Below are 21,411 nucleotides of genomic sequence, written 5' to 3'. Positions count from 1 at the left end.
GTCATGTCTACGATCCCATGCTTAAGCTGGTGAGCCCTCGCTCAAGCCAACAATCTCTGGGTTTCAAACCTGGGTTGTCCTCGTCCCAGTTCAGTGTTCTATCCACTGTGCCACCACCTGGTCAGAGTGTACATTTTTTCTTTTTATTTATTTTAGAGAGAAAGAAACATCAATTTGCTGTTCCATTTTATGCATTTATTCATTGATTCTTGTATGTGCCCTCAGCATGGATAGAACCCACAGCCTTGGTGTATCAGGAAAACACTCTAACCAGCTGAGCCACCTGATTAGGGCTAGAAACACAATCTTAACCAATATGGAATTTTCTGGTCAAGTACTATAAGGTAATCTATTACATAGGCCCTTTCTATCCGCCATTGAAAGTGGAAGCATTCTACATAATAAAAATCCCTCTCTTCCCTTCCAAAAAGATGTCCCAGCTGAAATACTTTATTTTCCTAATAGTTCCCTTATAAAATTCTTCTATTTCTTAAACTCCTGTAAAGTCCAACCCAGAAATCCCTTAATAAAGCCAATTAGATCTGCACATTTAATTGAATTTTTTTTTTAATATCCACAGTGTATTAAGGTGGCAAAACTTACCATGCTTTAAAGTACTTAGGTGCACTGTGCTAGGTGTGTTACACACAGTATTTTGGGGTCAGTAAGCTCTTTCTATAAAGGGGTCTCGGTAAATATGTATTCCAGTTTAGTTCGCCACATAGTCTGTCTTTACTCAACTCTGCCCTCACAGAGCAAAAGCAGGTGTAAGTGAATCAGTTTGGCTGTGTTCTATTACATCTTAGTTTACGGTCACTGAAACGTGAATTTCACATTATTTTCACGTCACAACTTTTTTTTTTTTCGTGACAGAGACAGAGGGATAGATAGGGACAGACAGGCAGGAAGAGAGATGAGAAGCATCAATTCTTCATTGTGGCTCCTAAGTCTCCTTAGTTGTTCACTGATTGCTTTCTCATTTGCCTTGTTTGGGGGGCTACAGCAAAGCGAGCGACCCCTCGTTCAAGCCAGCAACCTTGGGCTCAAGCCAGTGACCCTGTGCTCAAGCTGGTGAGCCCATGCTCAAGCCGGATGAACCCGTACTCAACCTCTGGGTTTTGAACATGGGTCCTCTGGGTCCCAATCCGACGCTCTATCCACTGCGCCACCACCCCGTTAGACACAAGTAGTATCCTTAACATTATTTGTAAAAACCATTAAAAAATGTGCCTTTTATTTGGTTGCACAATGTATAAAGCATTGACCTGGAATGCTGGTCTCTGGTTTGAAACCACTGGGCTTGTCTGGTCAAGGCACATATGAGAAGCAACTACTATGAGTTGAGGCTTCCTACTCCATTCCCCCTTTTTTCTCCTCTTCTAAAATCAATAAATATAATCTTTTAAAAACGTTAAAAAAAAAAACAAACCACCTTGAGATATGTAATAGCTCTTAGCTTACAGGCCATACAAAAACAGAAAGCTCATTGAAGTTGGCACTGGGCCTATGGTTTGCTGAGTTCTATATTATCTCATTGAATTAGTGGGGGTATCCCAAAGATATATGATGAATATACTGTCAAGCTGGTCGGGAAGAGTTCTCACTAGCCTTGTCTCCCATGCTAACATCAGTCACTTTCTGCCACACTTTGCACTGAGAATAATTGGGCTTTGTTTAATTGTTCTTCAGATTAAGAGCAGCCTATATGCCTAGATTGTAGACAAACCAACTTAATTTAACTGCAAGGATAAACAACTGATTATTTTTAAAAAGGCCCTGGCCGGTTGGCTCAGTGGTAGAGCGTCGGCCTGGCGTGCAGAGGTCCTGGGTTCGATTCCCGGCCAGGGCACATAGGAGAAGCACCCATCTGCTTCTCCACCCCTCCCCCTCTCCTTCCTCTCTGTCTCTCTCTTCCCCTCCCGCAGTGAGGCTCCATTGGAGCCGGGGTAGCCCTGGCGCTGGGGATGGCTCCTTGGCCTCTGCCCCAGACGCTGGAGTGGCACTGGTCGCAACAGAGCGACGCCCCCTGGTGGGCGTGTCGGGTGGATCCCGGTCGGGCGCATGCGGGAGTCTGGCTGTCTCCCCGTTTCCAGCTTCGGAGAAATACAAATAAATAAATAAATAAAAATTTAAAAAAATAAAAAAGATTTTATTGATTTTAGAGGAGGGATAGAACAGATTGTGTGTGTGTGTGTGGGGGGGGGGGACAGGAAGCATCACCTTGCTTGCATGTGCCTTGACCAGGTAACCCTAGGGTCTTGAACCGGCGACGTCAGCATTGCAGGTCGACACCACTTTATCCACTGCGCCATCACAGGTCAGGCAACAACTAATTTTTAAAAATTGATTTAGGTTTTAGACAGGAAGGGAAAGAGAGCAAAAAAGAAACATCGATTTAGTTGTTCCAGTTATTTATGCATTCATTGGTTGATTCTTGATTGTGCCTGACAAGATTCAACTTGCATCCTTGGCATATCCAGAGGACATTCTACCAACCCATGGTCTTGAGGGTTTGATTTGGAGTTGTGTCACAGAATTGAGTGTTTTCATAGATAAAGCTGCCTGCAGTGTGGTCAAGCAGTAAAGCTATTATAAGGTGTTGCAGTAATACAGGGAAGAGGCAATGGTGATGTCAACTGGGCTGGGAGAAAAAGGGACCAAAAAGAATAGATGGAGATGTATGAGGACTAACTACATTGTTCTACACCTGCTCACAGAAAAAGAGATTGATGACATTTAAAAAGTATTTGGGGGATAAATTTGTTTGAGATAGTATATCATCTCTTCTTTGAATTATTGATAACCATTTTTAACATTGCAGAAGCCTATCAATTTGTCCGACTCCTTTATCCCAAGGTGGAGCATAACATTTTTATTATTTCAACATCAAAGTTGAAAATACTTTTCCTGAACAGAAAAAAAAGTCTGCACTCAACTGCACTTCAAAGCCAGAAATCACCTCGTGAAGACACTTCCCCCAAGCTCCAGACGGCTTCCAGGTACCTGGCTGGCTCGGCCCCTCCACGACCACCAACACCCGCGAACCCGCCCTCAACCCATTGCCTATTTGTTGTCCTCCCACGGCCGCGGTCCCCCGCCTACTCGGATGGCTCCGCCCCCTCCAGCCCTCGCCCCAATTCTTGCACTCCTTTTGTCGCTTTTTTCTCTCCCCGCCCCGATGGCTGCCTTCGATTGGCTATCATGACAGTGCCGCAGCAGGATGCCTTAGAGCCTAGTTCTTACTGGCTAAAGGACAGCCGGCCCTCTCGTGATTGGCTGAAAGGAGAAGGCAGCAAGTGTGACTGCGCCGCGGGTGTGTGGACGCCGCTTTGTTGCCTGAGGGGGGTGGCGGCAGAAGTTAAGGAGATCAGAGGCTAGCGCCTGTCAGGACCCGTGGTCGTCGTCGTTGCACTCACGTCGCCCGGCAGCCTTCAGCGTAGGGACCGCGGCGACAGCAGCCATGAGCGGCGGCGTGTACGGGGGAGGTGAGTGTGCGCGGCCGGACCAGAGCGCGCCGTGCGTACGGGGCTTGTAACCGCCGCCCCCAGCGCCTCCCGCCCCTCCCCTCGGCGGCCGTCCCTTCCGGGCTCCCTCCCGGGACTCCCGCCTCCCCACCGTCCCCGCCCCGTGGTCTGCGGGCGCCCGCGGGCCCCTTCCAGCTTGAGTCCCCGGAGGAGCGGGTTTGAGGACGCGCGCCGGCCTCGCGGCTGGGAGCGCAGCCCCATCCAGGGGGCGGCCCCGGGTCCACCTCCCCGGCGTGTCCGGAAACCGGCCGTGTCGGGGGCGCGCGAGCCCCAACTTGGGAGTTCCCTGCAGTTTGCGAGCGGACGGGGTTTCCGCAGCGTCCCGCGGAGGCGCGGCGAGCGCGGGCGGGCGGGCTGGTCGGAGGAGCGGCGCCCCCCAGGACGCAGCCGTCCGCGCTCCCTGCGCAACTCCTGCCCTCTGTTGCCCGGGCTCTCCGAGTTACCACGTGCCGGGAGTCCCAGGGACCGGTGTGGTCGCAGCCTCCCCGTTCTGCAGCGCTTTGGCTTGGACAGGCGGCCTGACTTTTCCCAACTTGAGCCTCCGTAGTTGTGGGGGTTTGGAACCCGCCAGCCCACGGTGTGCCTCAGGAATGTGCGGGTCATTGAGAGCTAATGTCCACTTGAGCTTCAGCCTGGAGAGAATCTTCCCCTCCCTTTAATTATCCAGATACATTGAATTAGGGGCCTTGCCCGTGAGAGTGCCAACAGTTGTGTCTTTCTGACTCACCTACATGGCACAGCACACCTGTATTTCCTAAGCATCTGCTCTCCTTACCCTGCAGTGACCCTTTGAAGTCCCCAAGGTGCACTACTTCATCTGTAACTCAGAGTGTCCTATACACCTAGATACCCCTTTCTGTCTCTGAACTCCTGTGCCTGTGGGGTCTCTGACCTTCCTGTCTGTGGGGTTGCCATACAAATGTATGTATGAAATCATTTCCTACTAATCTGCCTGATGTTTATTTGCTTATTAGGCCAGCCTAAAGAACCTTTAGACTAGCGGATGTTTAACAACTCCTCTTTCCCTAAATCTTTGACAACTCTTGGTCTTATCAGACTTAACATTTTTTTTCCCAGTTATGTGAGGATGAATCATATTTCTTTTTCTTTTTTCTTTTCTTTTTTTTTTTTTTTTTTTTTTGAGAGTAATTCAGGGAGAGAGAGAGAGAGATAAGAACATTGAGCTGCTCCTGTATGTGCCCTGACCAGAGAATCGACCCAGCAACCTCTAGACTCCAGGATGACACTACAACCAACAGAGCCATCCAGCCAGGGCTTAATTTTTATTTTATTTATTTTATTTTATTTTTAAGAGAGACAGAGGAAGGGAGAGAGTGGAATGGGAAGGGAAGCATTTGGTGTTCCGCTCAATCATGCATTTTTTGGTTGCTTTCCAGGTACTAACAGGGGATCGAACCTGCAACCATGTTTTAGGACAACACACTTAACAGACTGAGCTAAGCAGCCAGGGCCTAAATAATATTTATTTATTTTATTTTATTTTTTTATCAAGAGAGACAGACAGGTATAGACAGACGACAGGAAGGGAGAGAGATGAGAAGCATCAACTTGTAGTTGTGGCACCTTAGTTTTTTATTGATTGCTTCTCATATGTGCCTTGATAAGGGGGCTCCAGCTGAGCAGTGACCCCTTGTTCAAGTCACGACCTTGGGCTCAAGCCAACAACCCTGTGCTCAAGATGGAGGAGCCTCAGGGTGGCCTCAGAGTTTTGTACCTGGGTCCTCAGCATTCCAGGCTGATGTTCTGTCTACTGCGGCACCACTTGGTCAGGCTCTTTATTATTTTTAATAATTGAAAAAAATGTTTCTTTGAAAAATCAGTGCCTGGAAAATCCAAGTGCTTTGTTTTAAAAGGCATGATATTTGAGCTGAAATAAGTTTTGAAACATGCAAGCATTGATGATGCCTTCATTTTAATGATTTTGAGAGAGAGAGAGAGAAGGGGGGCGGAGCAGGAAGCATCAACTCCCATATGTGCCTCGACCAGGCAAGCCCAGGGTTTCAAGAGGCGACCTCAGTGTTCCAGGTCGACGCTTTTTTTATTATTATACCACAGGCCAGGCTTGGCCTAAATTATTATACCTTACATTCCCTTTTTTTTCATAGTCCCTACTTTTTTTGGAGTTTTGTCAAGTTTCTTCTCTAATTGCATGGCATAGTTTTTTTCTTAATGTATGAAAAATGGTGCTGGAGTGTACTGGTATTTTCCCTTTGCCCCTCCAGGTCCACTTCCCATGCATTTCCACCCTCTCTGTGCCCTGGAAGACTGACCCATGTAGACTGACTGTGTCAGTGGGCTCCTTGACCTCTGGTTTGTCCAGTGGTAGAGTATATATTTCCTACTTGATGCCTCTTATCCTGGTAAAATTATTAAAGTGAACCCTTTCACACTGAGATGTGACCCAGTTTAGATGAGGCATTATAAGAACACCTTAGCCCATGTGGAGGAGTAGAGAGACTGGCATGTTTATTAGCCTGGATCCTTCCCCTCAGACTCAGCCAAGGCTGACTCCATCCCTCAACTGAAGGTCATGGCTTCTCCATACACAGCTCTCTCTCTGGGATCTGGAAGTAGTTTTGTTTTTTTTGTTGTGTTTTTTTTGTTTGTTTTTTTTTTTGTATTTTTCAGAAGTGAGAAGCAGGGAAGCAGAGAGACAGACTTCCGACCAGGATCCACCCAGCATATCCACTAGGGGATGGTGCTCTGTACATCTGGAGCATTGCTCCATTGCAACCAGACCCATTCTAGTGCCTGGGGAGGAGACCATGGAGCCATCCTCAGTGTACGGCCAGCTTTATTCCAGTGGAGCCTCGGCTGTGGGAGGGGAAGAGAGAGACAGAGAGAAAGGAGAGGGGGAGGGGTGGAGAAGCAGATGGGCGCTTCTCCTGTGTGCCCTGGCTGGAAATCGAACCCGGAACATCCACACACCGGGCTGACGCTCTACCACTGAGCCAACAGGCCAGGCCTGGAAGTAGTTTCTTCTTCATTCTTTCAATTCTAGGGATGGCAACAGGTCCCTGATATTTAAGTCCTAGAGTATCATACTGTATTTTCTTGTTTTCTTATATCGCCTCTCTCTCTCTCTCTCTCTCTCTCTCTCTTTCTTTCTCTCTCTCTCTCTATATATATATTAAGGTTTTATTTACTGATTTTTAGAGAGAGGGGAGAGAGAAGGGGGTAGGGAGAGCAGGAAGCATCAGCTTTAGTAGTTGCTTCTCATATGTGCCTTGACTGGGCAAGCTTGGAGTTTTGAACTGGTGACCTCAGCATTCAAGGTTGACTCTTTATCCACTGTTCCGCCATAGGCCAGGCTATATTGTGCCTCTGTTTTTATAAATAATCCCTTTAATAAATAAACTTTCCACAAATTACCCAATTTTAATGTAGCATCTCTTTCTTGATTGAATTTTTACATGTATGACATATTTTAATTAAATGAATTCTTAGTTTAAGATGTTTTAAAAATAAAGCAATGTTCAAGGTAGTAATGTGTAAATGTAATGCCTGTTTTAAATGAGAGATTTTATATATGTTCTTATTTAAGCTTGTTAAATATTCTTTTAATTTTCATCTGATAATTGTAAGTTTTGAATGCTAATCATCCTCTCATCTTTTCAGATGAAGTCGGAGCCCTTGTTTTTGACATTGGATCCTATACTGTGAGAGCTGGTTATGCTGGTGAGGACTGTCCCAAGGTAAGTGTAATGTTAGAGTTAAGTTGATATATAAGGGCCGTTCCTGTAAAATGAAATTCATGCGGAAAATACTGACTCAAATATGATAAAAGACATTAGTTGGGAGGGTGACTCCCAGAAAAGAAGCAGCTAAAACTAGTATATGATGTTTTTGACTCTTCCAGGTGGATTTCCCCACAGCTATTGGTATGGTGTTAGAAAGAGATGATGGAAGCACATTGATGGAAATCGATGGTGATAAAGGCAAGCAAGGTGGTCCAACCTATTACATAGATACTAATGCCATGCGTGTTCCCAGGGAGAATATGGAGGCCATTTCACCATTGAAAAATGGAATGGGTATGATTTTTTTCCCTGTGTAATTGATTATAAACATAGATTATATTTGGTGCATTTTAGACATAAAGTAACAGCTTTCCATAAGTTGAACATCAGCAATTTTTTTGTTTGTTTTTATTCCAAAAACAGATGTTCCAGGCACTGAGAATACAAAGATGCATAGGACACGTTTCTTTTCCTGAAGAGACTCATAGGAAGGTTGCATAGATGCATATATGAATGTGTTGGATAAGTGCTATACTATAACTACGTCTGATAATCAGTGGGAATAGAGAGGAGTGTCATTTAACTCTGTCATGGGGGTCAGTGATGGTTTTCACAAAGGAGGTAACTTTGTACTGAATCTTGATCAATGAATAAGAATGAGCATGGCCCAGGCCAGGTAGCTCAGTTGGTTAGAGTGTTGTCCAGTATGCCAGGGTTTGGGTTTGATCCCTTGTCAGATCATATACAAGAATCAACCAGTGGATGGATCAACAAATTGATGTTTCTCTCTATCTCTCTCTTTCTCCCTCTCCACCTCCCTCTCTTTCTCACTAAAATCAATAAATAAAATTTTTTAAAAAGACAGAATTACCAAGAAAACGGTAAAGCAGAGCAGCCAGCATGTGTGAGGAGTTGGAGTTGTGGAAGAAACTTACATGTTTAGAAATGTCATCAATTATGTGTGGCTATAGCATTGGGTGCCAGTTGCAAGGAAGGTAGGCTGAGAACAATCATAAAGGGGCTCATGTGTATTAAGCTTGTCAATAAAAGAGTAATCCCAAAATAATTTGAGCCTGACCAGGCGGTGACTCAGTGCATAGAGCATTGGACTGGCATGCCAAGGACCCAGGTTCGAGACCCCAAGGTCGCCAGTTTGAGCACAGGCTCATCTGGTTTGAGCACAGGCTCACCAGCTTGAGCGTGGGATCATAAACATGACCGATCCCATGTATCTGTCAAAAAAAAAAGGTTTTCTAGATTTTTGATTGGAGTGACTAAATAGAGGGACCAATATTGAGGTAGGAATAAAATGTAAACAGGAAGTTTTCTTATTTGTTTTTAGAGAAAGAGAGGGGAAAGAAGAAACATAAACTTGTTGTTCCACTTTGTTGTATACCCATTGATTGCTTCTCATATGAGCCCTGACCAGGGTTTGAACTGGTGACCTTGGCCTTGAGGTGGTGACTCTAGGATTGAGCAGGTAATCTTGGCATTCTGAGATGACGCTCTATCCACTGGCCAAGGCACAAGAGAAAGTTTTACGCTCTTAAAAAGGCAAGTGTATGTGTAATAATCAAGAATGCCCTTGGCTCTGGCCTGTGACTCAGAGGATAAAGCATTGGCCCAGCGTATGAACTTCCTGGGTTCAATTCCCAGTCAGGGCACACGGGAGAAGCAACCATCTGCTTCTCTCCCCCTCTGTTACCCCTTCTCTCTCTCTTTGCCTCCCCCAGACAGTGTCTCAATTGGTTCAATTGTGGCCTTGGGCACTGAAGATAGCTTAGTTGATCCAAACAGGTCAGCCTCAGGCACTAAAAATAGCTTGGTACTCGAGCATTGGCCCAATATGGGGTTAACGGGTGGATCCTGGTCCCGGCACATGTGGGAGTCTGCCTCACTATCGCCCCTTCTTTCACCTAAAAAAAAAAAATAGAAGAAGAAGAAGAATACTCTCAGGTTCAGTTATTCTAGAAGGACTCACAAGACTCAGCACTGATTTGTAGTCATGGCTGAGATTATTACAATGAAATGGCAAAATTAGCAAAGCAAAAAAATAGTGGGGTGTGGAGGGAAGTCCATAGGAAACCAGTGTAAATTTACAAGAGTCTTCTCTCACTGCAGTCGTACAGGATGTACTTAACTCCTCCCGCATTGAGTTATAACAACATGTGTGTTGTCCACCAGGAGAGCTCATTAGAGATTCAGTACCCAGAGTTTTCACTGAGAGCTGGTCGTGTAGGTACCCTGTGCCTAGCAAGTACCAAATCCCGGACTCCCAGAGGGAAAGAAGGTGTTCCTCATAAGCCACATTCTTTGTACAAACAGTTTAGGCACAGTGAGCTACTCCCATCATATAGGGGAAGCTTTATGTCATTGTAGGAACTGTTTACCAGTCAAGTTCCCAGATGCCAGCCAAGGGTCAACCTTGCAAGCAAGCCTTTTTCAGGCCTGCTGTGTTAACTCTTTTCTGTACAGCAAGTAAATGAATTTGTTAATGAGTTCAAAGTTTGAGTATAGGTCAGAAAGATTTTTAAGACATGAAGCTGCATTATATTACCCAGAAGGGTTTGAAATAGAACAGGGTTGCAGATGGGGTTCCTTGTGAAAATTTGTTGTGTATATAACCAATAGAGACGGAAGAAGGTGCCCATGAAGGTGAGTGTGAAGGAACATTTAGGGGTGTGAGAGAAAATTCAGGAGAAAGACAAGAAAAGGAAAAGTTCTGGAAGCTTAGAAGTCCAGCGATTCTCATTGTTAGCTGTGGCATTGAGATTTACACTAAGAAGGGGATAGAGAAATTAGAGCTGCTAATGACATCTGATAACTGAAAAATATATCCTGCTAGGCCTGCAGAAGTATGTTGTACAAGTAATGACATTTCTTTGGACTGTGGCAGAAAACGTTAGTAAACTCTTCAGCTGTGTCAGTAATTTAGAGGTCAAGAGAAATTATCAATGTGAAATAGTCACTGGATTTGCTCATTAAAAGGTCAAAAGTGACTTAGGCAAACAGGTTTTGTTTTTTTTTTTAAGATTTTATTTATTGATTTTTAGGTGGAGGAGAAAGAGAAGGGAGGAGAGGAAAAAGTAGCATCAACTTGTAGTTGATTCATTTTAATTGTTCATTGATTGCTTGTTATATGTGTCTTGACCAGGCAAGCCCAAGGTTTTGAATTAGTGACCTCCGCATTACAGGTCCATGTGCTATCTACTTTGCCACCATAGGTCAGTCTAGGCAAAGATTATTTTTTCCTGTAATAGAAATTAGCTTTTCTTATTTATTTTTATTTTAGTGAGAGAGGAAGGGAGAGAGAGAGGAGGAAGAGAGGGAGAGGGGCAGGAACAAAGAAGATGTTCCTGTATGTGCTCTGAGCAGGGATTGAACTGGCAGCCTCTCCACTTTGGGATGACACTCTAACCAACTGAGCTATTTGGCCAGAGCTAGGCAAATAGTTCTAATGGCATATTCAGGTGGAAGCCAAATTGGGGACATGTTACATTAATCTCAATATTTGTGTGTGTGTGTGTGACAGAGAGAGAGAGAGGGACAGATAGGGACAGACAGGCAGACAGGAAGGGAGAGAGATGAGAAGCATCAATTCTTCATTGCTGCACCTTAGTTGTTCATTGATTGCTTTCTCATATGTGCCTTGACCAGGGAGGCAACAGCAGACCGAGAAACCCCTTGCTCAAGCTAGTGACCTTGGGCTGAAGCTGGTGAGCCTTGCTCAAACCAGCTGAACCCGCGCCCAAACCAGCAGTGTTTCGAACCTGGGTCCTCCATGTTCTAGTCCATCGCTCTATCCACTGCACCACCACCTGGTCAAGCTGAATATTTTTCTTTTTTTTACAGAGACAGAGAGAAGGATAGACAGGGACAGACAGGAACAGAGAGATGAGAAGCATCAATCATTAGTTTTTCGTTGCGCATTGCGACACCTTAGTTGTTCATTGATTGCTTTCTCATATGTGCCTTGACCGTGGGCCTTCAACAGACCAAGTGACCCCTTGCTCGAGCCAGTGACCTTGAGTCCAAGCTGGTGAGCTTTTTTCTTTTTTTTTTTGCTCAAACCGGATGAGCCCGCGCTCAAGCTGCCAACCTTGGGATCTCGAACCTGGGTCCTCGGCATCCCAGTCCAACGCTTTATCCACTGCGCCACCGCCTGGTCAGGCAGGCTGAATATTTTTTATGTTTTTTAATTTTATTTTTTCAAATAGATTGTGAGGTCTTTGAATATCAGGTCTAGATTATACAATTCTTTTACCATTTTGATCACATACTGGGCCTCTAACAAGTACTTATTGAATAATATGTACTCGGTACTTTAAGTCTATTAGATCAGTGGTCCCCAACCCCCGGTCCGTGGGCCATTTGGTACCGGTCCGCAGAGAAAGAATAAATACATTATTTTCGTTTTATTTATATTTAAGTCTGAATGATATTTTATTTTTTTAAAATGACCAGAATTCCTCTGTTACATCCGTCTAAGACTCACTCTTGACGCTTGTCTCGATCACGTGATACATTTATCCGTCCCACCCTAAAGGCCGGTCTGCGAAAATATTTTCTGACATTAAACCGGTCCGTGGCCCAAAAAAGGTTGGGGACCACTGTATTAGATACATCACTTATATTTGGGACAGGTCTTGGGATTGTGATACTGTTGGGGCTGAAGAAAGCAAAAAGGAGTTCTGTGTTCAGAAACAAAGATGATGTCTATGTAAGGTACCATGTTATGAAGTGAAACTGTCGAGAAAGTAGGGTCTGTGTATCAAAGTATTTAATGCTAAATCGTAGAAATAATCATTCAAAAGATGCAGTTTACCTTCAACTAAGCATTGTTTTCAAGGTATTAATTTTCTATTGTAGTTGAAGACTGGGATAGTTTCCAGGCTATTTTGGACCATACCTATAAAATGCATGTCAAATCAGAACCCAGCCTGCATCCTGTCCTCATGTCAGAAGCACCGGTAGGAGTGGACAATTTTTTACTTCTTATTAAATAATATCCAATTTTTAATTTATATTTATTAATTTTATTTACAAAGAAATAGAATTGCACTCAATATTATAAAATTGTTATGAAGATTATTTGCCATATTATTATATTTTTAATGTTTTACATCTTTGTTAATATAATACTGTAATGATTCTGGAGATAAATCCATATTTTAGTTTTTAAACAACAAATCACTTGTATTTCTCTCTCTCTTCTCCAGTGGAACACTAGAGCCAAGAGAGAGAAACTGACAGAGTTGATGTTTGAACACTACAACATCCCCGCCTTCTTCCTTTGCAAAACCGCAGTTCTGACAGCGTATCCTTGAAAGAGTAGTGCTTAGCTTCTTTCTGAAAGTGAGTGTGGTGCTCCTGAAGACAGTGCCGCAGCAGGAAGACGGAGCCAGCTCTTGTTTGTTCAAAATATTGCAGTGTTTTCTCATGGTTTTTAGCTATCTTTTAGTATTTTTTGAAAGATTTTATTTATTAATTTTAGAGAGAGAAAGATAGGGGGATGAGCAGTAGTTGCTTGTCATATGTGCCTTGACCAGGCAAGCCCAGGGTTTTGAACCCAGCCATTTCAGCATTCCAGGCCAATGCTTTATTTACTGTACCACCACAGGTCAGGCAATACATATAATTTTGTTTTTCTTTTTTGAGAGAAAGAAGGAAAGAGACAGGAAGGAAAAGAGATGAGAAACATGAACTCGTAGTTGCAGAACTTTAGTTGCTCATTGATTGCTTCCATGTGCCTTGATGGGGGGGCTCCAGCTGAGGCAGTGACTCCTTGCTTAAGCCAGTGACTTGGGCTCAAGCCAGCGACCATGAGATCGTGTCAGTGACCTTGTTGTGCTTACACCAGCAAGCCTGCACTCAAGCTGGAGAAGCCTGTGCTTGTTAAACTGGCAATCTGAGTGTTTCGAACCTGGGACCTCAGTGTGCAGGTTGACACTTTATCTACTGCGCCACCACCAGTCAGGCATCTTTCAGTATTTCTTATAGAACTGATACACCAGAAGATGTGAGAGGTTAATGGGGAAAATACATTCAACTCCTGCTTGTTAACAAGGTATTTTAAAAATTCAGTTTTTTGAGGGGGAATGTGCATAGAGGGCAGTGTTGTACCAATGTTGGCTAATAATTCAAAGATTCCCAATTCCTTTCTCCCCTCCTATACCATGGAAAAGTAGTTGGCAATAAATTCACTTATTAATCCCCAGATAATTATAATCATTTAAAGGGAAAGATAAGGAAATATATCCTACCTCAAAGAATTTAGTAATATTCTTGTTAGAACTAAATAACATATATATATATATATTTTATCAAATGAGAGGCAGGGACCTTGGCCATTTGACTCAGCGGTAGAGTGTCAGCCCGGCGTGTGGAAGTCCTGGGTTCGATTCCCGGTCAGAGCACACAGGAGAAGCACCCATCTGCTGCTCCACCCCTCCCCCTCTCCTTCCTCTCTGTCTCTTTCTTCCCCTCCTGCAGCCAAGGCTCCATTGGAGCAAAGATGGCCCGGATGCTGAGGATGGCTCTATGGCCTCTGCCTCAGGTGCTAGAATGGCTCCAGCTGCAACGGAGCAACACCCCAGTTGGGCAGAGCATCACCTCCTGGTGGGCATGCCGGGTGGATTCCAGTTGGGTGCATGCAGGAGTCTATCTGACTGCTTCCCTGCTTCTAACTTCGGAAAAATACAAAAAAAAAAAAAATGAGAGGTGGGGAGACAGAGACACAGACTCCCCCATGTGCCCTGACTGGCATCCATCCCACAAGTTCCCTACTGGAGGTGCTCTGCCCATCTGGGGCTGCTTTGTTGCTTGGCAGCTGAGCTATTTTAGTGCCTAAGGTGAGGCCATGGAGCCATTCAGGGCCAACTTGCTGGAACCATTCAAGCCATGCCTGCGGGAGTGTGATAAATGGGAGGGGTGGAGAAGCAGATGGTCGCTTCTTCTCTGTGCCCTGACTGGGAATCAAAACCAGGACTTCCACACTCTGGGCCGATGCTCTATCCTTGAGCCAATTGGCTAGGGCCTAAATAACAGATTTAAATAGTACTTCAAAACACCTTTGGCAAAAGTTATGAAGAAGGGCATGATTAATTTGAATTTTTTCTATACCAATTGTGGTATTTCAGCAGAGTAATATAGTAGCTTGGGAAACCTTTATAAACAAAGTAGAATTTAATTGTATGCTATGGGAGAAAGAGCCCTATATTTAAAATTCAAGTTACAGTGCTTACAAACTGATCTTGAATTAGGTATTTAAAACCTGAATTTCACTTATACTCATTTATCTTGTATACCTCCTTGGATTGCTATAATATGCAAGTAAATTTTATGTATACATGAGGATTACTGTGGGAACTGTAATCTGATATTTGTGAATAGTGCCATGTCATGGAGATGACTAGCAAAAGTGTTGAGGTGGGCAGTATAAGCATCTGTGTTAGGGACTAAGTTTATAGTTGAAGATGTATGTGGTACTTCAGAAGGAGTTGTAAAAATAGGTTTAGGTCTGACTATGGATATAAAAAGTATTAGATATAAAAAGCGTGAACTTTAGAGAACCACTGAAGGTTTTTGAGTAGAGGATTGAGAGTTGAGTACTAGCAGACTCATTATGTACATTATCTTATTTCATTTTCATGCTAACCATGTCAGGAAATAAAGTAAGCAAATTGTCCCAAGTCCATAATTTGAAAATGATGGTCCTAAATTTGAACATAAGTCTGACCGTTTTCTTATAAAGAAAGTGTAAAAAGAATTGGGCATTGTTTAACTTTTTAACCTTTCATTATAATCCTGCCCATCTTCCCTACCACCATGATTTTGATGTAAATCTCAGACATAATATAATTTTTATCCCTAGAAACATTACCATGTATGTATGTATCTATAAGAGATTTTATAAAAGCAAAAAAAAAAGATATAATCACAATTTATTTTCTTAATCCTTTGAGTAGTATGAACGTTCATGTACGTCCTCACTCAAAGGGTTAACAAAAAACTACTCAAAGGGTTAAAGAGTTTAATATCTTTGAATCAGGACACAAAAAAACATGGTAATACATTGTATTTATTCAGTATCTCTTGATCTCTCTCTCTTTTAACATTTTTTATTTATTGATTTTTCAGAGGTGGGAGAGTGGAAAGTATGAACTCATAGTTGCTTCACTTTAGTTGTTCATCGATTGACCGGGCAAGCCCAGGGTTTCAAACCTGGGACCTCAGTGTTCCAGGTCGACAATCTATTCACTGCGCTACCACAGACCAGGCTGTTTGGTCTTTTTAAAGAATATATATATATATATATATATTTAGATTTTATTTATTCATTTTCAAAGGAGGAGAGAGAGAGAGACAAGGGGGAAGGGAGAAGCAGGAAGCATCAACTCCCGTATGTGTCTTTACCAGGCAAGCCCAAGGTTTCGAACCAGGACCTCAGTGTTCCAGGTTGACGCTTTATCCACTGTGCCACCACAGATCAGGCTTTTTTTTTTTTTTAAGATTTTATTTATTGATTTTAAAGAGAGAAGAAAGAGAGGGGTGGAAAGTGGGAAGTATCAACCTCAATAACTGCTTCACTTTAGTTGCTAATTGATTGCTTTTTGTATATGCCTGGCCAGGCAAGTCCAGGGCTGTAACCTGCAACCTCAGCATTCCAGGTTGTTGCTCTATCCTTGCGCCACTACAGGCCAGTTTTGTTTTTTTAAGATTTTTTTTTTTTTTATACAGACAGAGAGTCAGAGAGAGGGATAGAAAGGGACAGACAGGAACGGAGAGAGATGAGAAGCATCAATCATTAGTTTTTCGTTGAGACACCTTAGTTGTTCATTGATTGCTTTCTCGTATGTGCCTTGACCACAGGCCTTCAGCAGACCAAGTAATCCCTTACTCGAGCCAGCGACTTTGGGTCCAAATTGTGAGCTTTTGCTCAAACCAGATGAGCCTGTGCTCAAGCTGGAGACTTCGGGTTCTTGAACTTGGGTCTTCCACATCCAGTCCGATGCTCTATCCACTGTGCCACCACCTGGTCAGGCAAGATTTTTTTTTTTTGAAGACTTTATTTATTCATTTTAGAGAGGGGAGAGAGAGAGAGAAGGGGGAAGGAGCAGGAAGCATCAACTCCTGTATGTACCTTGACTAGGGAAGCCCACGGTTTTGAATGGGCAGTCTTACCATTCCAGGTCCACGCTTTATCTACTGCACCACCATAGGTCAGGCTGATCTCTTTTAATGTATAGATTCTCTGCCTCCTCCCCTTTTTTCCTCTTATAATTTCTTTGTTCAGGGAAGTAGATTGTTTTTGCTGTATTGAAGAATTTCCCATTTTTGTGACTGGTGTCAAACTTATAATGTGCATTGTATCTGGTATATTTACCATATTAGAAATTAAAATAGAACTTTTAAAATTATATTTGCTTAGTATTTTAAGTAAATTAATATTATATATTAATATAAATAAAATATTTCAATGAAAAATAACTTTTCCGAAATGAAAAGAATTAATGAGAAGAGTAGTATTGTTTTACATTTTTCAGATCTCTTTAATGTAGGAGTTAATAGCAGAAGGTGGAGTCTACTATCTGGCTTTTTTTTCCTTTTTTTTTGCAAGGGGGGGCAGCAGTCATGGACAAATAGACAGGAAGGGCAGAGAGATGGGAAGTATCAACTCATAGTTGCGACACCTTAGTTGTCCATTGATTGCTTTCTCATATGTGCTTTGACCAGGGGGCTACAGCTGAGCCAGTGACCTCCTTGCTGAACCCAGCAACCTTGAGCTTTAAGCCAGCAACCTTTGGGCTCAAGCCGACGACCATGGGGTCATGTCTATGATCCCACACTCAAGCCGGCAACCCCCTGCTCATGCTGGTGAGCCTGCACTCAAGCTGGATGAGCCCATGCTCAAGCCAGAGTCCTGGGGTTTCAAACCTGGGTCCTCAGCATCCCAAGCCAATGCTCTATCCACTGAGCCACCACCTGGTCAGGGTTCTATCTGGCTTTTGCATTCAGTCAGTGGTTTATCACACAAGACATCCCCTCTGGAAAAATCCCATATACTTATGAGAGAATGACAGTAAAAAAGACAAATAACATCTTAGTGTTATTCTAAAATTGTTTTTAAAATTTTATTTAGAGAAGAAAAGAGAGAGAGAAACATTGATTTGTTGTTCCACTTACTTATGCATTCATTGGTTGATTCTTGTATGTGCCCTGACCAGGGATCATACCACCTTGGAGTGTTTGGATGATGCTCTAACCAACTGAGCTATCCAGCCAGAACTAAATTGTTTTGACTTGTCAAATATTATGGCCTCGGGATTTTTTAATACATACAAATTACTGAAAATTCCCAAGAGCTTTTGTTTATATGGGTTATATCTATCAATATTACTGTTGGACAAATTAAAACTAAGAATTTACCACTATTGGTTCAATTTACAGTAACGAAACAGACCTGTTGTTAACACAAATAACATTTTTATGAAGGGTCAATGTATTTTGTAAAACAAAACTATTAACAAGAAGACTAGCATTGTTTTATCTGACTTGATGATAGCTGGGTTCTCATATCTTCCGGCCACAGGCTCTGTCCTATTGACACCTTAAACTCATAAGGAAGGCCAGTTTTCTGCTGTCCAAGCTGCATAGTTGTAGAATACATCCAGTTAAGAAGTAGTAAAATCACAGAATTCATGGGTACAGTTTTTTTGGGTTTTTTTTTTTTTATGTTTATTTTATTAATTTTAGAGAGAGGGAGGGAGAGAGCAAGAGAGAGGAGCACTGATCTGTTCCTGTATGTGCCCTGGCTGGGGATCGAACCTGCAAGTTCTGTGCTTCAAGGCAATGCTCTAACCAACCAAGCTATTTGGCCAGGGCATTTCAGTGAATATTTGATGACCAAGTAAATGGCCCTATTTCTTTTTCTTTTTCTTTTTTTTTAAATGGCCCTATTTCTAAAAAGTGGTTAAAGATCTTTGGTGCAGCCCTGGCCGGGTAGTTGTCCTGAGCGCTGTCCCAATATGCCAAGGATGTGGGTTTGACCTCCAGTCAGGGTACATATAGGAATCAACCAGTGAATGTGTAACAAAGTAAAACTGATGTTTCTATCTCTCTCTACCTCTCTTCCTCTTTCCCTCCCTTCCTCCCTTTCTCCGTCTCCCTAAAACCAATAAACAAAAATTAAAAAGAAAAAGAAAATGTGTTCTGGACATAGCTGTAGAAAATTCGTTGTGTCTTGAATCTACCTGGGCGGGAACTGCCACTCAGCTGCCAGTGCTGAAATTCTTTTTTAATCCTTAGTGACTGTTTTTAATTCTTAGCTCAAAGTCCATAGCCTCCCACTGTTTATACCCCATTTCTATGTATTTTGTTAAATAAATGCCCCTCAATTTGTTATAAGCCCTTTGATATACCCCCAGAGACTGTGTGATTGTGTTCATTTTGATTAACTTAACGATGTCTTACTTTGGGAGAAAAATTTCTCCACGTTCTCCATACCACCACGCTGGAAGTCGGCTTTGCCTGTTGTCATTTGTTTTTAAGCCAGAGTCATTATTTAATATCAATTTTAACCCCTAGAGTCACTTTTACACTTTTTAAGCCATAATGCCTATGCTTACAAATGCCTTAATAAAACCTTTCTTTTATAATAAACATATTTTTTAGGAGCCTTGATCCTTACTTTTCCTTAATGCTTTAAACTAGGTTTGCTAATGGACGTTCTACGGGGCTTATTTTGGACAGTGGAGCCACTCATACCACTGCAATTCCAGTTCATGACGGCTATGTCCTTCAGCAAGGTAATGTTATTTAACCAGTGTGCACTCAGACAATGTTAGCTATTATGAGGACGCAGACAATGAAACTGTACTGTCAAAACATACCTGGTTACAAATAATATCTTTTTAAAAAAGAGATTTTTAAAATTGGGGGGTATGTAATGCAGATTTAAAGCTGATGCATATCTTTGTGCATGCTTTTAGGAGGGATACTTCTGTTAACTCTACATGGATGTCAATTATTCATGTATAAATCCACAAGGACATTTTGTCCCAAACTGTTTGGATTTAATGCTGTCTCAGCCTGTTTAATCTGTTTCATAGGTATTGTGAAATCACCTCTTGCTGGAGACTTCATTACTATGCAGTGCAGAGAACTCTTCCAGGAAATGAATATAGAACTGATTCCTCCATATTTGATTGCATCCAAAGTAAGTATAACTGAATATTCTTTTTGGAATTTATCTCCAGCTCTTCACCTCATGTTGTGAGCCCTGTTAACCTGTCCTGTGCTCTTGGTACTCAGGAACCTGTGCGAGAAGGATCTCCCGCAAACTGGAAAAGGAAAGAGAAGTTGCCGCAGGTGACAAGGTCTTGGCACAATTACATGTGTAATGTAAGTAACCATTATCCTCTTTTTTTTTTTTTTTTTTTTGTATTTTTCTGAAGCTGGAAACGGGGAGAGATAGTCAGACTCCCGCATGCGCCCGACCGGGATCCACCTGGCACGCCCACCAGGGGCCACGCTCTGCCCACCAGGGGGCGATACTCTGCCCCTCCGGGGCGTCGCTCTGCAGTGACCAGAGCCACTCTAGTGCCTGGGGCAGAGGCCAAGGAGCCATCCCCAGCGCCCGGGCCATCTTTGCTCCAATGGAGCCTTGGCTGCGGGAGGGGAAGAGAGAGACAGAGAGGAAGGGGTGGGGGTGGAGAAGCAAATGGGCGCTTCTCCTATGTGCCCTGGCCAGGAATCGAACCCGGGTCCCCCGCACGCCAGGCCGACGCTCTACCGCTGAGCCAACCGGCCAGGGCCACCATTATCCTCTTTATGAAAGAGGTACAGCCTGTAAGTCTTTGAATACAATGTGAGCACTGTTTTCAATCTTTACATTTTTAATGGCATTTTATGAACAGAATTAATAGCTTTTTTGGGTGGGGTTGCTTTTCATAGTTGCCAAACAAATATATCAATGAACTACTATATACTCATTTGGATTATTGTGGTGAGACTTGGAAGGAACTTTGGTATTGGCATCAAAACAAACTATTCTAGACGTGTGTGTGTGTGTGTGTGTGTGTGTGTGTGTGTGTGTGTGTGTGTGTGTGTAAAGAATGGTTTTCATCTATAGCAGAGGTCTCAAACTCGCGGCCCGTGGGCCGCATGCGGCCCGCCAAACAATTTTGTGCGGCCCGCAGACTAATCCACGAAGTTCAAAATATTTTGGATAAAATTAAGTAAGCCTAGGGGCCTACTTGTATTTTTCATTTCTCTAGCATCCTAGCTAGATATTAGCTTAGTTAACAGCAGTTGTGATGCGAACTACAGTTTCTGGTCGTTTTGTGACACTGAGTAAACTGCATGTATGATTGTGCTTGTTGTACTGATTTTGTTTTGTTTTCAACTGCAGTGAGAAAAGTGTTGCGTAACAGTTGCCTTTTGTAGACCTAGTGCGGCCCGCCGAACAGCTGTGATCTTGCTCTGCGGCCCACATGCTGAGTTGAGTTTGAGACCCCTGATCTATAGCAATTACCTGGTATGGCTCAGTTAGTTATGTTCTGTTTCCTAATATAAGTAAGCCATAAAAATAAAGTGTAGTATTGTTCATCGTAACGAGCCAACAAAAAATTCTCTTTACAAAAAATTCATTTCTCAACATAAGACTTACTGAGGAGAGGTTAGTAAAACAACCTGTCATAGCACAGATATATGTTCATTTCTCTCAGTAAAAGACATAATTTACTATGACAGGGATATAACCTATCTGATATTTTTGCACCTAAAGATAAAGGTTTTTTGTAGATGTTTGGTACAAGGAAAAATAGTGAAAATAATTAGCAGTTTTGACCAAGTATTAGACAAGATTTATCCTTAGTCACCTAAAAATCATATATATCAGCAAATGGTAAAATTGTTTTACAATATATGCAGTCATTAAAAATTCCATCACATGCAATGTATATGCTTGTGTGTTTATTGAGGTAATGAAATCTTGTTTATAAATCTAAGCTTATTTTTATGATAAAAACTTTTGAAACTGGGTTTGTTATTTAGGACTGTGGTACACAATTCTTAGTTGTTATTTTATCATTGTTTCATAACTGTTGCGATTTAAATGTTCTGCA

At 42.7% G+C, this 21,411-nt stretch overlaps 1 protein-coding gene across 2 annotated transcripts in view; it reads left to right on the top strand.

Annotated features, from left to right (window-relative positions):
- Window positions 1–3,263: 3,263 nt before the first annotated feature.
- LOC136379457 (actin-like protein 6A) overlaps window positions 3,264–21,411 on the top strand; it is a 32,393-nt gene continuing 14,245 nt past the window's right edge. For both annotated transcript variants that reach the window (XR_010746776.1, XM_066346843.1), the window contains exons 1-8: window positions 3,264–3,485; window positions 7,164–7,240; window positions 7,405–7,579; window positions 12,155–12,255; window positions 12,505–12,602; window positions 18,998–19,092; window positions 19,396–19,502; window positions 19,598–19,687. Coding sequence is in view for 1 of the 2 variants with exons in the window: in XM_066346843.1 (XP_066202940.1) it covers window positions 3,461–3,485; window positions 7,164–7,240; window positions 7,405–7,579; window positions 12,155–12,255; window positions 12,505–12,602; window positions 18,998–19,092; window positions 19,396–19,502; window positions 19,598–19,687 (768 nt within the window). In the remaining variant the exon portion in view is untranslated. The remainder of the gene's footprint in view (window positions 3,486–7,163; window positions 7,241–7,404; window positions 7,580–12,154; window positions 12,256–12,504; window positions 12,603–18,997; window positions 19,093–19,395; window positions 19,503–19,597; window positions 19,688–21,411) is intronic.

This window comes from Saccopteryx leptura, chromosome 8 (assembly GCF_036850995.1).
Source record: "Saccopteryx leptura isolate mSacLep1 chromosome 8, mSacLep1_pri_phased_curated, whole genome shotgun sequence".
NCBI classification, from domain to species: domain Eukaryota; kingdom Metazoa; phylum Chordata; class Mammalia; order Chiroptera; family Emballonuridae; genus Saccopteryx; species Saccopteryx leptura.
This window is presented reverse-complemented; position numbering and strand designations above follow the sequence as displayed.